The 15,000-nt window shown below is 39.3% G+C and overlaps 1 protein-coding gene and 1 pseudogene across 2 annotated transcripts in view; both read right to left on the bottom strand.

Moving 5' to 3' along the window:
• LOC138032754 (uncharacterized) overlaps positions 1 to 15,000 on the bottom strand; it is a 119,369-nt gene that overhangs the window by 95,573 nt on the left and 8,796 nt on the right. For both annotated transcript variants that reach the window (XM_068880472.1, XM_068880473.1), the window contains exons 2-3: positions 7,298 to 7,654; positions 7,067 to 7,213 (exon numbers count right to left, since the gene is read on the bottom strand). In XM_068880472.1, coding sequence (XP_068736573.1) covers positions 7,067 to 7,213; positions 7,298 to 7,652 — 502 coding nt within the window. In that variant the 5' untranslated portion in view covers positions 7,653 to 7,654. The remainder of the gene's footprint in view (positions 1 to 7,066; positions 7,214 to 7,297; positions 7,655 to 15,000) is intronic.
• Positions 2,357 to 3,017, bottom strand: LOC138033371 (uncharacterized; annotated as a pseudogene).

Below are 15,000 nucleotides of genomic sequence, written 5' to 3'. Positions count from 1 at the left end.
CAAGCTTCACAAAATTCTAAACACGAACACAATCAAGCTTAGCTACTGCTGCACAACCAACATGACAGGCATTATCAGGCAACACAATGCAAAAGTATTAAACGCCACGAAAACACCTAACGAAGCGCGGCTATGCAATTGCAGAAACAAGCAATCATGCCCCTTAGACGGCAAATGCCTATCATCGTCTATAGTCTATAGAGCCGAAGTGACAAGCGATATCAACACCAAGATCTACTACGGAGCGTCAGAGGGAGAATTTAAAACCCGATACAACAATCACACTAAATCCTTCAGGCATAAAAAGTACTGCAGTGAGACGGAGTTATCGAGGCATATCTGGAGTCTAAAGGACAATAACATCAATTACACGCTACGCTGGGCAATAGAGTCTTTCGCCTCACCATACAAATGTGGATCAAAGAGATGCGACCTGTGCCTTACAGAAAAGTTGTACATAATAAAAGCAGATACGCGCCACCTACTGAACAAAAGAAACGAGTTAATTTCTAAATGCAGACACAAGAACAAATACCTTTTGTCGAACTTAAAATAGCACGCTCCCCTAGAGTATTAGAATGGTCTTTAAATGAGTTAGAATGCAAATGTAAGATCTGTAGCCTGATGATTGTCCAAACATGAAACTTGAAGTCGCTACGCTGTGAAGTTGTCTTTCTTCTAAACGTTATATATATATATATATATATATATATAGCGCAAGTAGGGGGTTCCAGTTAGCTGCAGAGTGCTCGATACGTGAAGTAGAGCGAATATAACGTTTAGAAGAAAGACAACTTCACAGCGTAGCGACTTCAAGTTTCATGTTTGGACAATCATCAGGCTACAGATCTTACATTTGCATTCTAACTCATTTAAAGACCATTCTAATGCTCTAGGGGAGCGTGCCACTGAACAAAAGAAACGAGTTAATTTCTAAATGCAGACACAAGAACAAATACCTTTTGTCGAACTTAAAATAGCACGCTCCCCTAGAGTATTAGAATGGTCTTTAAATGAGTTAGAATGCAAATGTAAGATCTGTAGCCTGATGATTGTCCAAACATGAAACTTGAAGTCGCTACGCTGTGAAGTTGTCTTTCTTCTAAACGTTATATATATATATATATATATATATATATATATACAGAGAGAGAGAGAGAGTGTGTGTGTAGGAGAGAAACCCTGACAACGCACATCCCAAATAATCGTACTTTTAAGTGAATAAATGTTTTGGAAGAAAATTTGCCCTGAGGGGGATTTGAACAGAAATTTCAAATATTCTACTTTGGGTTTGTGAAGTTTGCAATTTAGTTACTGGTACAATGCTAACTTAACACACATTTTTTGTTCGGCTATTAAATAAGGGCAAAACTGTCTGCAACGTTCAAAGTGAAATAAAAATTACGCTGCGTATCACACATACTAAATTTGCCTAGCTCAAGTGAAATTTAAAGGAAACCAGGAATTCACATTGAATATCATTTGCAGTGGATGACGAAGTTAAAACATGATACACGTGGATTAAAGCAACTCTTACCCCCCTCGGGTATACCCGACAATTTCGGATAGGCTGGTGCGGCCAAGGTTCTCAAACCCTGACCTTATTTAAGGGTTGAAAATTGAGATTCGTTACCCTTAAAAAGCCCATACAAGCGATAAAGGTCCCTTTAAAATCGCCTTGTTAAACTTAAAACTTTTTTTTTTCTTTTTTTTTTTAATAACATTTCTACCACAATTAACACAAACTAATGGTACTTACGGAACAATACTGCACTACTTGCATTACACTATTTACAGAATGGTAACAATTATCTTTATGACATGTTTTAAAACGTAAATAAAATTAACAGCTACGAACAAGACTAAGGCTGGCTTAAAGGAAAGAGTTACAGTGAACGAGAGTGGAAAGAAAAGGACGAAACGAAGTGACATTTATAGTAGTTTACAGTAGTTTTCCCCAGATATTTAAGAATTTATGTAGCCATTGATGGTGTGAGTAAATTGACTTAAGATATGCGTGATTAAGGCAACTTGGGGTGAGATACAGTTTTGACGGCTTCCTTTTCTCCTTTTGGACTGGTGAAATTTGCATTTGTTGGAGTTTATAGCATAATTGAGAATAGTGAAATTTAATGGAAATAAACAGACACTGCATGTAGCTAGAAACACTACAACACTCAAATACACCAGGACTGAAATGCTAAAAAACATACGACAATTTAAACAAGACCTCTGTAATGATCTTGAAAACGCACTAGTTGCGTTTCGGTCTGGGAACAGCAATTTTAGTTGGATTGATTGTCAGTTGATTGCATTTGTCCGTCCGCGAGAACGGATTAGTGTATGAACAGCTAAATTAACACAACGCTAAATCAAGTGGTTTACCAACGGGCCAAAATTTCCCTCTAATATAAAGCTTATCAGGCTGGGACTTACTGAATGCGGCTGGGATTTTGTTCCTCTTTGCTAGTTTGAAAGTGTCCATTTGTTTTCTTCTTCTCTCTACAATGCCGTATGGCAAGTCTTGGCACATTCGGAATTCGGTGCCTTTCAGTCGGTGGCGCAGAGAAAAAAATGCGTTCACAATCCTTGTAACGTAAAAATCTAGCTATGATGAGTTTTGGTTTTGTATCATTGCTAGCGTTGGATTTCTTTACCTTTAGGCGGTGTACACGCTGCATCTCGACCGATCTGGCGTTTTTGTAACCGAGATGTGTTTCGAGGAAGGTACGAAGCACATCTTCGGTGTCTTCTTGGTGAGCGCCATGTCCGGTTTCTTCTTGGATGTTCTCGAATTTAATGTTCTCACGCCTGGAATATGCTTCTAGGTAGAGATTTTTATTTTCCATTTCTTTGATATTGCTATCCTTAAGGTTGATCCGCTCCTTATATGTGTCAAAGCCTTCGGTAGTTTTCCTTTGTTGGTCCTCTGTGAAACTTAAACTGTCCTTGAGGTCGTTTATGTCTTGGTTTGACGTCGCTTGGACACTTTCCAGGGCGCGAATTCGGTCGTCCATTCGAGCGAGTGTGTCTTGCAGGCCTTTAACAGACGTTTCAATCGCATCTAATTTCTCTAGCTTAAATAAGATCACTTCCAGTTTTGCATCAAGGTTTGCAGTGTTGTTACGGAATTGGTACCTTCCTCGTGGTTTGAAGCCGTGTCGAAAGTAAAATTAGAACCTCTTGGTTTCTTGCAGTTCTTCGACTTTCGGATGGGAGGTGAAGTTTCCGAAGAAGAAGAAGATAAAAATCTTTTCTTTTCTAATAATTTTTGTATAGTTTCAGCCATGAAAGGGTACGAAATGTAGTTGTTTTAGCGGACGGCCATGAAACACGTCTTTACTCCATTACGGCCCAGGCTCCCTAAAACGCCTAAACCTAACCCTAAACTTAAAACTTGTATTCAGGCGTGTAGTACAGTTTTATTTCACAATTATTCCATGAGCCCGCGTCGGAGACTTACCTTTCTCACGCTTTCCGCCATCTTAAGAAACTCTAATGCCAGTGCTTGCTCCCAGTTCTACTCTTGCCTTACGTGGGGACGGGGCCCAAAGTCAAAATCAGTCAAATGCACCACCCCCAGGGGACAGACTATTGTTCAAAAGCGCTTCTATACCGCTATAATCCTCCATCCTTCCCCGGGACCTAAGGGGTGGGGGTTTCAATTGACTAGTGCATAAGTTCCAAACATGTTTGGAAAGTTCTGTCTCATTTCTTCTGTTTGAAGGTCGAAAGGATGTTTTGTGATTCCTGTAGCGTTCCTTGAAGTTTGTTGCTAGTCCAACGTACGTTTCAGTTGTTGCCTCGGTGGTGACTGTGGCTTGATAGATTACGTTAGTTTGAAGGCATTTTCCCTCGAGTGGGCAATCAGGCCTTTTTTTACAATTGCAGGTGTCAGGTTGCGGTGCTGGTGTATTTGCATCTGAAAGAACGTGTTTGCTGTGTGACGATATGCTGGATTTTATGTTTGGCATACATGAGTAGCTTAGCTTGAATGTGTCTGTTGAAAATCTTGTAGAGCGGATGGTTGTTCTGGAAACATTTTTCGACGATATGTGGGAACTTTCTACCAAGGATAGTTTTTCGGAGCGGGCTCTGAATTGTAAGTCAGTTTGTGATCATATCCACTTTCGTTGAGTGCGTGTTGGTATAGACCTCATTCATAAATGGCGGGCAATTTATAATTCTTTTGTCCAAGTGCAAATTAGCCTACCAAGCCTCGATACCATACAGTGAATCGAAAAGAATTCTTGCTCTAAAATGAGGGTTGGTAGGCTAATTTGCACTTGGACAAAAGAATTATAAATGTTACCGCCATTCATGAATAAGGTCTATGGGGCAATTGATTCGCCAAATACGTCTTTGCTGGATGAACTGTTAGTTAGTCTTTTGTTGATGTTGAGTGGAATGTTTTTCAGTAATGTTGGGCGGTGGTTGCTTTGCCGGTGGACGTACGATAGTTTGTTGTTGGGCTTCATGTATGGTTTGTAGCTTCCATCTGTAAGGTCGAAGTGGACGATTTTTTGTTGGCATCGACTGTGATCTTTAGGCCATTTGTTTTAAACACAACCCCTGAATGACAGTTTTCATTGGAAATGAAACACATGTTATGTTCTGAGCGGGATTTGAACCCATGTCCCCCTGATTACCAGTTGGGTGTGATCACCACTACACTATAAGAGCAACCATGCTGGCTACATGGCCAATCTAGATAGCGAATGGGAATTATTGCCTGGTCATTCCGGGCCCATGTTTTTCCCCAACTAGATTACGCTAGATCAACGAGAACGATGATTCACAGGCGGACGAGAGAGAAGTCAATTTATATACAAGTTAAGTGGGTCTCTCGAGCCAACAGCGCATCTCTGCGCACAGGAGGATCCATGATTCACGGTCCAAGCCTAGGCGAAATGTAGTTAATCAATAAAGTTTTTGAATGGACCAAGGACGGACAACCCCTGGATGACAGTTTTCATTGGAAATGAGCGGGATTTGAACCCACGTCCCCCTGATTACCGGTTGGGTGTGATCACCACTACACTATCAGAGCATGCTGGCTACATGCTGGCTACATGGCCAATCTAGATAGCGAATGGAAATTATTACGTGGTCATCCCGAGCCCATGTCCATAGATGACGCTGGATCAACGAGAACGAAGGAGAGAGAAGAAGACAATTTACATACAATTTAAGAGGGTCTCTCGAGCCAACAGGACAATAAGGGTGAAGCCATGCCTCGATAGATAATGTAGTAAGGAATAAACTTCTTGAGGCATATATGTTTGTAATTGGTTTAATACTTCAAACGTTTCGCCGTTTAGAGATTATGAATACAAGATTGGTTTATGTAAAAAATACCTAGTATAACAGTGAAATGTCAAGGCTCATTAATTTGATGGTGTTAATCTAAATTTAGAGTTCGTCCAATGCAACCATTCATGACGTTTTCATGTTTGCGGATTTCTAGCGCTTCAATGATTTTACGCGTGCGGATGTCGTCGATGTTCCTCTGGAGGATTTCCCAAGAGATATCTTGCATGGATGGTTTGTTATGATTGATTAAATGTGAATACACCGTCTGTTTCACCATTCTGATATGTTCTTTTATTCGGGATCCAATAGTTCCCCTTGTTTCACCGATATAAACCCTGTCGCAGTGCGACCAAGCCGGACACATTGTCCATTCAGGACCAAGATAAACGACACAGCTTGTTAGGAGTTCTAGTAGCTCAATGGACAGAGCATGCGCATTCGACCGGTGTTATGGAGGAGGTAGGTGCTTTAGACTCACATTTTTAGACTCACAATTGTCTTTTGGCACTTTGCCAGGCAACTTCTATCCGATGTTACGTGCAGGAATAACTAAGAGATGTCCGCACACAAGGCATGAATGGAAATAACTCCCCTTACGATATAAGGCACGCACGAAAAGTGTGACATATACCCTTTTTCACTATTATTTAATTAGTTATAGACTGTTACAATTATAGGTTAAAGATTAAGTTAAGCAGTTCGTAAAGCAAAGCGGGTTTACTGTCTTTCATGACCATTCAGGTATTCATCTTGATTAACTTCGAACTCCAAGTTCCACGGACTGTAGACAACAATTCTTGACCTTCTTGATTCACTGGATTCTTTCCACTCACTGGACTTTCTGTGTACACAAACTCTCACGAAGGACTTCATAATAAACTCTGAACTCTTTATCTTCTTCCTGTTTTGGCTATTGTCTCTTTCTTCTCTCCGGATATAGTAAGGTCAAAGGTTATAGCTTCGCCATAGTTATCGCAGTTGATTATAGCTGTATCACAGTTATCGTATCCATCAATCACAGCCGGCCACGAGGGTAAGCCCTCGGGCAAAGAGTTTGTTCTGTTATTGACAAGCCTGCTTTTATACTTTTACTCTAAGCATCTGGAATGTTCTGTTTCTATTTATAGTCTATTACAAGGTGTGCTTTTTGTGGAAACTGCTGAGTCACATCAAAGAAATTTCTGGAAAATTACAGATTGTTAGATAATTCTAGAAAAGTTTGGAACTGCATGACAGATAAACCAAAAATAATTCTGATCCTCATAAAACCCAAAAAAAGTACAAATTTAAGCGCAATTAACATGCGATCGATCTCTGGATCCGCTCCCTGAGTTTTGCTTTAAGTCCATCAAGATAATAAAAGCGAAAAGAAAGAGGTGGAGAAATAAAACTGAAGAGGGGAAAGAAAAGAAAAAAATGCATTCACTGAATTACAGGAGAAGGAGTAAACAATGGAGGTTAAACAAAGAACAAGGAATTAAGTTAAAAAGATGAAGAGGATGAAGATGGAAATATAGTCAAATAAAGACAAAGGTTATAGACGCAGATGAAAGTGAAGAAAGCCAGTAAAGGAGAATCCGAAATAAACTATGGAAATAGGATTAATACGAAAATGTGGATGAGAATCAAAACGGTGTTCGAGATGGAGATGAAGACAAATATCATTGTAGATGAATGTTATTACCTGGGGATAAAGATGGAGATGAAGGAGGAGACGGAGAAAAGGATGAAAGTAGATTGAAGTTATTCTTACCTTCGGTTTTCATATCGCAAAATGCAAGTACTGGAATCCCTGGTTTTACTGAAGACATCCAGTATTTGCCGTTGGGTGATCTTCCTTCACTCATCTTAATTTCCTTGCAGGACTCGGATGCTAGTTCAGAGATGGAGCCCAGCGGGGCTGAAATTCAGAAACTAGTATTATTTCTTTATCTTTGTTTTGGCCGTTTTTTGCATACAACAAGCCTTGTTAAATTTCACTTACCTCTGTTTGTGTATTTTCTGAAATAATATCTGTCTGCATCTGGAACAAAATCCTCAGGTCTGGCTTCCTTGGTGCGATCACTGAACTCGCACATATGGAGAGAAATCACGAAGTTAAAGCTTTGGCAACGATCATCTTTGAGGCAGGCCGAAAGGCAATGAAGTCCAATACTGGCCATCATTGTTTGATAGATGTGTCCTTGCAACATCCATCCCAAGATGGACTCCTCAGATCCAACTGTAGGGCACTGCTGAGTCTCCGTTTTGTTGATAATTTGACAAATGACAACAAAAATTGAGAACACGAACAGGGTTTTCATGTCTTTGGCGACAATCGCTGCATCACTTTTCCACATGTCTAAAAAGGAATTCAAAGTATTTGCCTAGATTGAAACTTGATCTCTTTACGCTCTATAAATTCTGTAAGTCCATTTTCACGCCCGATTTTTACTAATATTTTGTCAGTATATTCATCTAAATTTTGTGGCTTTACATATTTACAAGTACTTGCATACTTTCTTTAAAACCAACCCTTCGCACGTCAACTACAATGTTGGTTCGACCAGATATCAAAGGCATAAAACTGCCCAATAGAAAGGAAAATTATAGCACAACAGAAGTAGGCTCACTATGTAAAGATAAAGGTAAAGTCACTTTTTTTTAGCTAACGTCGGTAGGTCCTTTAGTTACGAAGCTGGCATCCATGGAAGCTGTAGGTTCTCCTTTTACCACCCTCTGCCAGTGCTCCGTTTTACGGATACTAAAAGCTATAGCTACACGGATCAGAAAATCGAAAAAGTGGAAACAGACGTTGAAGTCACTGTGGATTGAACTGGGACCTTTTGCTCCGAAAACCGCGTACTAAGCAATTGAGCTAGGCCTGTTGTTTTGATTGATAAGTTACCCATTTATTACTTGACCATTGGTGAATATTTATGACGAGAACACGGACACATGCGCCGGTGAAAAAGCGCCGTTTTCCTCAGCATAAAATAATGACCGACCATCCTATCGCCAAAAACTTGAAACTTGTGCTGCAATTTTTTCGCAGCTTTATAAGAAAAAAGAAAGATTTTAACTTGTTAGTGGGTATTTTTCCCGACCCACTGGTAATGCGATTTACATGCTTAAGTGAAAGCCAGCTCGACATGTTAGTGAGCGAAGGGTATTCAAATTAATTAAGAAGAGAAAGTATGTCCCAAACTGTCATAGGATGTTTTCAATACGGCTGACTGTGTACCATCGAGTTACACTTGGGAGTTATACTTGTGTACTTGGGAGGTTTGGTAAGCTCTCAACTGGCGGCTATCGCCTCGTTCGACTCTTACGCTTCTTTCATGGTTAGCTACCTCCCGCTTGCAACTAACTCGTTATTACACGCTGAACCGTTTACTATTTTCTAAACTCTTAACTAAGTTAGCTCATTATCGTCTGGTTTTCTGGACTTACATTTATCGCAATGCAGGTTACAATATAAAGGATCCTTGCCTTGAATCGCTCAACACAAAAAAGTTACGATAACCCTGTAATACATCTTGAATAAAAGTTAGCCCGCGGATGGAAATATATACGAAAAGGACTGCGAAAAAAAATTAAAATTGAATACAAAAAAAGTGTGAAAAAAGCTAAGAGATAAAAATAATAGTGTAGTAGTCTTAAACTTAAGGCCTCCAGGACTAAAAGTGAATTGCTACAAAGATTGTTACCATTTAAAGAACACCGGGCTTTCCTCGACAACAGAGTGAAGAACATCTCTGGCAAGTACATGAATATTAAATGAGGTTCAAATTTGCGCCCAAGAGGGTACTCCCTTTTCGTCAGTGGTTTGAAAGCAACTGAAAAATGCGCGTGCAACGTAACGCACAAAAAACAAAAAACGCAACGTTTACAGCGCGCGCTGACTTTATATGAAACCGAAGTCCACATTGAGACCTCCAGGCTGTAGGGTGCGGTGTCTGAAAATCATCCTGGCCTCAAAACTACGTCTGTCTGTGGCATCCCGGAAACCCGAACGGATTACAGAGACCAGCATGTCCTGAGTAGTGTGCCCCGTGGAAGCAAAATGGCGTCCAACAGGAAGATCGGAGTCTGGTATATGTTCCCTAAATCTGTCACCCAGGCGTCTACCAGTTTCTCCGATATCCGATCCGATCCGATATCTTGTGATACCCGTGCCATTGGATGACACAGGTGTGTTTCGATGTAAAAGTGATCCGTTCACCTGGAGTATCGATAAATGTGGAGGGATTGGTGTGGAGGCAGGTGTTGCAGCAAAACCGGCCACAGGGAAAGTACCTTATCAGCTGTAGTCGGGTTAGTGAGAGTGCTTCTGACTAGATAGTCTCTTGCGTTCTGATCACGTCGCGACTGCATTGACTCAAGCCTTCAAGGAATATATATTGACACGTAAGTAAACTTTGTTCGCGTAGGATATTGTGCCACGAATATTTTGTGGCTGGACTTACTGAAGCCAGTGAAATTTTTTAATTATTAGAATCTGAGAGAAAACACTCGCGTCGGGAGACCCAGGGAAAAAAAAAAAAATGCGCTTGATAAAGTGCGGGAACAAATTTTATTACCATAATTAATGTTGATTCCTTGAAGGCTTGATAAATACAGTTACGATCGCGAACATCTTACTGCGTACAAAATCCTATTAAGTAATAAAAGTGGCATGAATGTGCAAAAGTTTGTTACTACGGCTTTCATTCTCGCACCTTTCAATGCTTTCCGGCTTCGCGAATGCGTTTGAACTTTGTCAACACGAAGGAGGCGTGACTGTGATTGGACGAGTGAGTCAATGCAGTCATGCCAGTAGATCCAGGGGAATAGAGAATTTCTACGGTTGACAAACCACGGTCCGCCACCCCGGTAAGGGTCAGTTTGTTATCAACGGTCGAAGCCTTGGCGACTATGGTGTTAAAGCGCCGCCTTCGCACGCTGTTTTGTTGCAATTCTTGGGTTGCACGTCACGCAAGTGAAAACATAAAGCGCTTACCATTTAAGAAACTGAGCCAAGAAAGGGAAATGTAATAGAAGAGGAATAAATAAACAACGGGTTCCAAGTCTCAGAGCTGTGCGATATTCCGTACTTGGGTTATTCGGCAAAACATATTTCTCAAATTTGTAGAGATTAGTATGGAGGCGCCATGTTGGTGTACTGCTGAAGTACACCGACATGGCGGCCGGAAACCTGTAGAAACATCTGGAATTTAGTTTGGCTATCTTTAACACTTCTCTGCTGTATAATGAGCTAGCCAACATTCGTATACACACGTCTCCTAGTATATTGGCGGTTTAGGCCACAAAAACACGAGGGAAATCGATGTTTTCTATGCAACTGGCATGTTTTTCGAAAGCTGTCAACATGTCACGCACTGTGAAAAACTGAAATTCAAACTGCACTATTTTCGAGACAAAGCACCGTACCGAGCTGAAAACCTGCAAACAGATATATTTTTAAAACCTTTTGTAGATGATCGAGATAAAAACTCAAAGGATCTTTAGTTTTGTATTTTATTTTTTTGTGACGTCACCTGCAAACCAAGAATATTCACCACCTGACGTTGCTCGCAGGACTGCTGTTCCGTTGATGGTGGGTTGAGATGAAAGTTCAATCTTTGTCAATAGATTCTGATGTGAAATTGTGACCCTAGAAATGTTTTATCCATAACTCATACTGGTGGCACTTGATAAATTAGTCTCCAGCATCGGGACTTTAATTTATTATAACCGTTGACAACCACGAAATTGAGAAATGGCTCAAATCGCGTCGGATTTGGAAAATAACCACACAGGAAGGAAGCTATCCACGATGGCAATAAGGTTAGGCTTTTGAACTGAGATTTTTTTTATAACCATATCTTCTTAAGATTTTTAACGGGATACTCATACAAAGCCTAATACTTTTGTCCGCCATTCTTACACTGCGCTTGGGGCGCCTGTGGTCTTGTGCGCCCAAGAACAAAACACGCTGTCCGTTACAAATTGTCTTCCCATTGTACATAATTATTTATGTAATCATGTATTGAGATATGTATCGTATCGTGAGAAAATGTATCATTGCAGCCCTAGCCTAGTAGCCATTGCGCCTAGGTCGAAATTTTTGCCAATTGCTGGAGCTTCTGGAGAACCCTGCTTGCTGCACTTCAATCTTGTGCCCACATATAGTTCATTCCAAAAAAGCCTCGGGGCCTGAAATCCAGTGTATTATGAACTCTGTAGCATAAAACATTTGTTACTACAAAAGAAGCAGCTATTAGCTTCAGATATACAACAATATATGACTTCCTTTTTTCATTCAAGAAGTAAAAAAAGCAGCAATTTCCTTCACTTGTCGAATTATTTTTGAGAAATATTTTATAAAAGCAAAAGCATGTTTGCTGCTCGGGTTTGCATAACTTACGGTCTCAAATTCTCCGAACTCCCCCTTGTGTTAAATTGAGGCTATGCAAACAGAGAAAAAGTCCTCTATTGCTTGAATTGTCAACAGCTGGTGCTGGATTGACGAACGTGGTGGAAAAGACATCCATTATTTTTGTTGGCACCCCTTTGAGAAGTGCCACAAATTGGTTTGTTGCAAAAAGAGGGAGGACATTTTTGTGCCACCAAGAGGGATTCTGTTAAAGTTAGGAAACTTTGGGGTGCAGGGATGGCGCAGTGGTGAGAGCACTCGTCTCCCGCCAATGTGGCCCGGGTTCGATTCCTCGACTCGGCGTCATATGTGGATTCAGTTTGTTGGCTCTCTACTCTGCATCGAGAGGTTTTCTCCGGGTACTCTGGTTTCCCCTCTCCTCAAAAACCAACTTTTGACTTGATTTGCTTTCAATGTTAATTTCACCTTACAGTGTCCCAAGTAGTGCTCCAGCGCTAAATCGACTAGACACTTAAATAAACTTTCTTTCCTTTCGTTTCCTTTGCAGGTTCAAGGTATACATGTGCATTGTACATTTTGTATTGTTTTACATACATTTCATTTCTTTGATTTTATATCGTAATTTTGACATTTTCTTCCATAGCGTGTGAAAAGTACATGTTTATCAATTAAGCTAATAATTATTTTGTCAAAAGTTATTTAATGTCCAATTCATTAATAACTGAAACAAGTCTTGGCCGTATCAAAAAATTAAATTCCTTCCTGCCTCAGTGGTTTTTATAAATGCTGCATGCTATAAACCGGTATAAAATAACAGGACGCACTTTTTTCTCTATAAAGAACTCAGTAGTTTCGTTCTTGAACAAATTATAGGAACTGTGAATATACATGTATCAGCTGTAAGAGTTAATATGTCATCAAAGTGAGCTAGGTCTCTGACAATAAACATGCTTATTTTCTTATCTTGCATATATTTCAGTTTCAGTCTCTTGAATTTATAGTAAGTACTGAGCATTTACATGTATGACAAACAAAGGCCTGTTAATGCACTCAAGAAGGAAATTACAACTCTTGCCCACAAATGTAAAGCACAATATGACAGTGTTGAGGAGGGAACAGACTGTGCTCAAAATATTGTCTTACATGGCAATAAGGAATGTAATTGTTACATCATTTAATTTAATAATAATTGTCGTATTGCTGTTTTAGCGTACATTGAAATTTCCATGAACCCTTTCTGTAAACAAGTCTCATATTACCGTTACCACTTTGGTAAAAACATTTGAATTGGTCTCAATGTTGGAGGGTACATGGAAATTTCCATGGACCTTTTTGGACAAGAATTTTTCAATTAGTCTCAATGCTACAAGGTACATGGAAATTTCCATTTACCCTTTTGGACAAGAATTTTTGAATTAATCTCAATGTTACAGGGTACATGGAAAATTCCATGTACCCTTTCGGTATAAATTTTTTTAAATAGCCTCAATGTTACAAGGTACATTGAAATTTCCATGTACTCTTTTGGTCAATAATTTTTGAATTAGTCCCAATGTTACATGGCACATGGAAATTTCCATGGACCCTTTTGGACAAGAATTTTTGAATTAGTCTCAGTGTTACAGGGTAGGTGGAAATTTCCATGTACCCTTTTGGACAAGAGTTTTTGAATCAATCTCACTGATACAGGGTACATTGAAATTTCCATGTACCCTTTTGGTCAAGAATTTTTGGATTAGTGTCAATGTTACAGCGTACTTGGAAATTTCCATTTACCCTTTTGGTATAGAATTTTTGCATTAGTCTCAATAGTACTGGCTACATGTCTTACAAAGAAATTTCCATGTACCCTTTTGGACAAGAGTTTTTGAATCAATCTCAACGTTACAGGGTACATGGAAATTTCCATATATTCTTTTGGTAAAGAATTTTTGAATTAGTCTCAATATTACATGGTGCATGGAAATTTCCATGAACCTTTTTGGGCAAGAATATTTGAATTCATCTCAATGTTACAGTGTACGTGGCAATTTTCATGAATCCTTTCGGTATAGGAGTTTTGAATTAGTCTCCATGTTATGGGGAACGTTACCGTTATTACCCCTTTTATAGAGCATCTTTGAAATTTTCCGCAATTTCTAGTCGAAACAATGTTTTTGTCCTTTTGAAGAGTATTTACACATTATTAAGGTACATGTGCACTTCGGAATATAAAAGCTTGTGTCATTATAGGGATATTTGCCACACAAGTGGAAAAATAAACGCTGCTATTTGCCATCGTTACTGTTAATGGACAAGTAGTAAGAATATTCAAGAAACGATTTGAAATAAACGAAGTCAGATGCAAGCACTGTTGGTCACTTTATTCAATGTAACTGCTGATAAAGTTTTAAGACTTAAATCAATGGACATTTTTTCGGTTAAGTGTATGATTTTTTCTCTCTACCTGGAAAGTATTAAGGTATAAAGTTGTATTCGTTTTCCAAATTTCGTACTTCAGAAAATCACAAGTTAAAAAATTACTTGTTCTAGTTGAAATGATAACAAAGTTACGTGTTTTCATTGACTGAACCAATAATATTGGTTATAAATTCCCTATAGGCCAGATTACATGACATTGTCATGCTTGCCTTACTAAACAGTATGAGTCATTTTCAATGAAATTGACTTACGATAGCCTCTTTTTTTACTATTGACAGCATGTAGTCCATAATATTGCTCTTACAATAAATAGGCCAATCCAGTAAATGTGTTTTTGAAGTACTTTGTTCCAAGACTTTACTTTATGCTTCTCTACGATAACAGGGAGACAGCACATACTTGACTCTTGGATATGCTAGCTCAGGGTAGTACAATGTTGTCAAAAAAACTCTCTAGTTTTGGCAACTGGTCACTCCAGAAAGATTTTTTAAAACACACTCTTTCTTAGTACATTTCAGTGCCACCTTTCACTGCGAAGCCAGTCCATGTCTTAGAGCAGCAAAACATCTTCTGCTGATGTACATGGAAATAGTACTGGTGATTTCCATTAATGAAAATATCACCTTCCACCAATTTGCAAACTCCCTTCCTTATGTGATCAGCTTTGACCACAATGAGCTTAACTTCAATTAGCCAATCTGGAGTAGATTTCAGAGGGTCATGGACTAAACCTTCTCGACTTTCTCCCAAAAACCCACGGGTTGCATTTTCAATGAATCCACTTTTTTTTCACAGTTACTTGATGACTATTACGATGGCCCAGGAGGGTCACAGCCCAGTTTTAATTTTTCACATTCTAGTTTTAATTTCACAGTCCAGTTTTAATTTTTCACAGTCCAGTTTTAATT

Source organism: Montipora capricornis, chromosome 14, assembly GCF_036669925.1.
Source record: "Montipora capricornis isolate CH-2021 chromosome 14, ASM3666992v2, whole genome shotgun sequence".
NCBI classification, from domain to species: domain Eukaryota; kingdom Metazoa; phylum Cnidaria; class Anthozoa; order Scleractinia; family Acroporidae; genus Montipora; species Montipora capricornis.
This window is presented reverse-complemented; position numbering and strand designations above follow the sequence as displayed.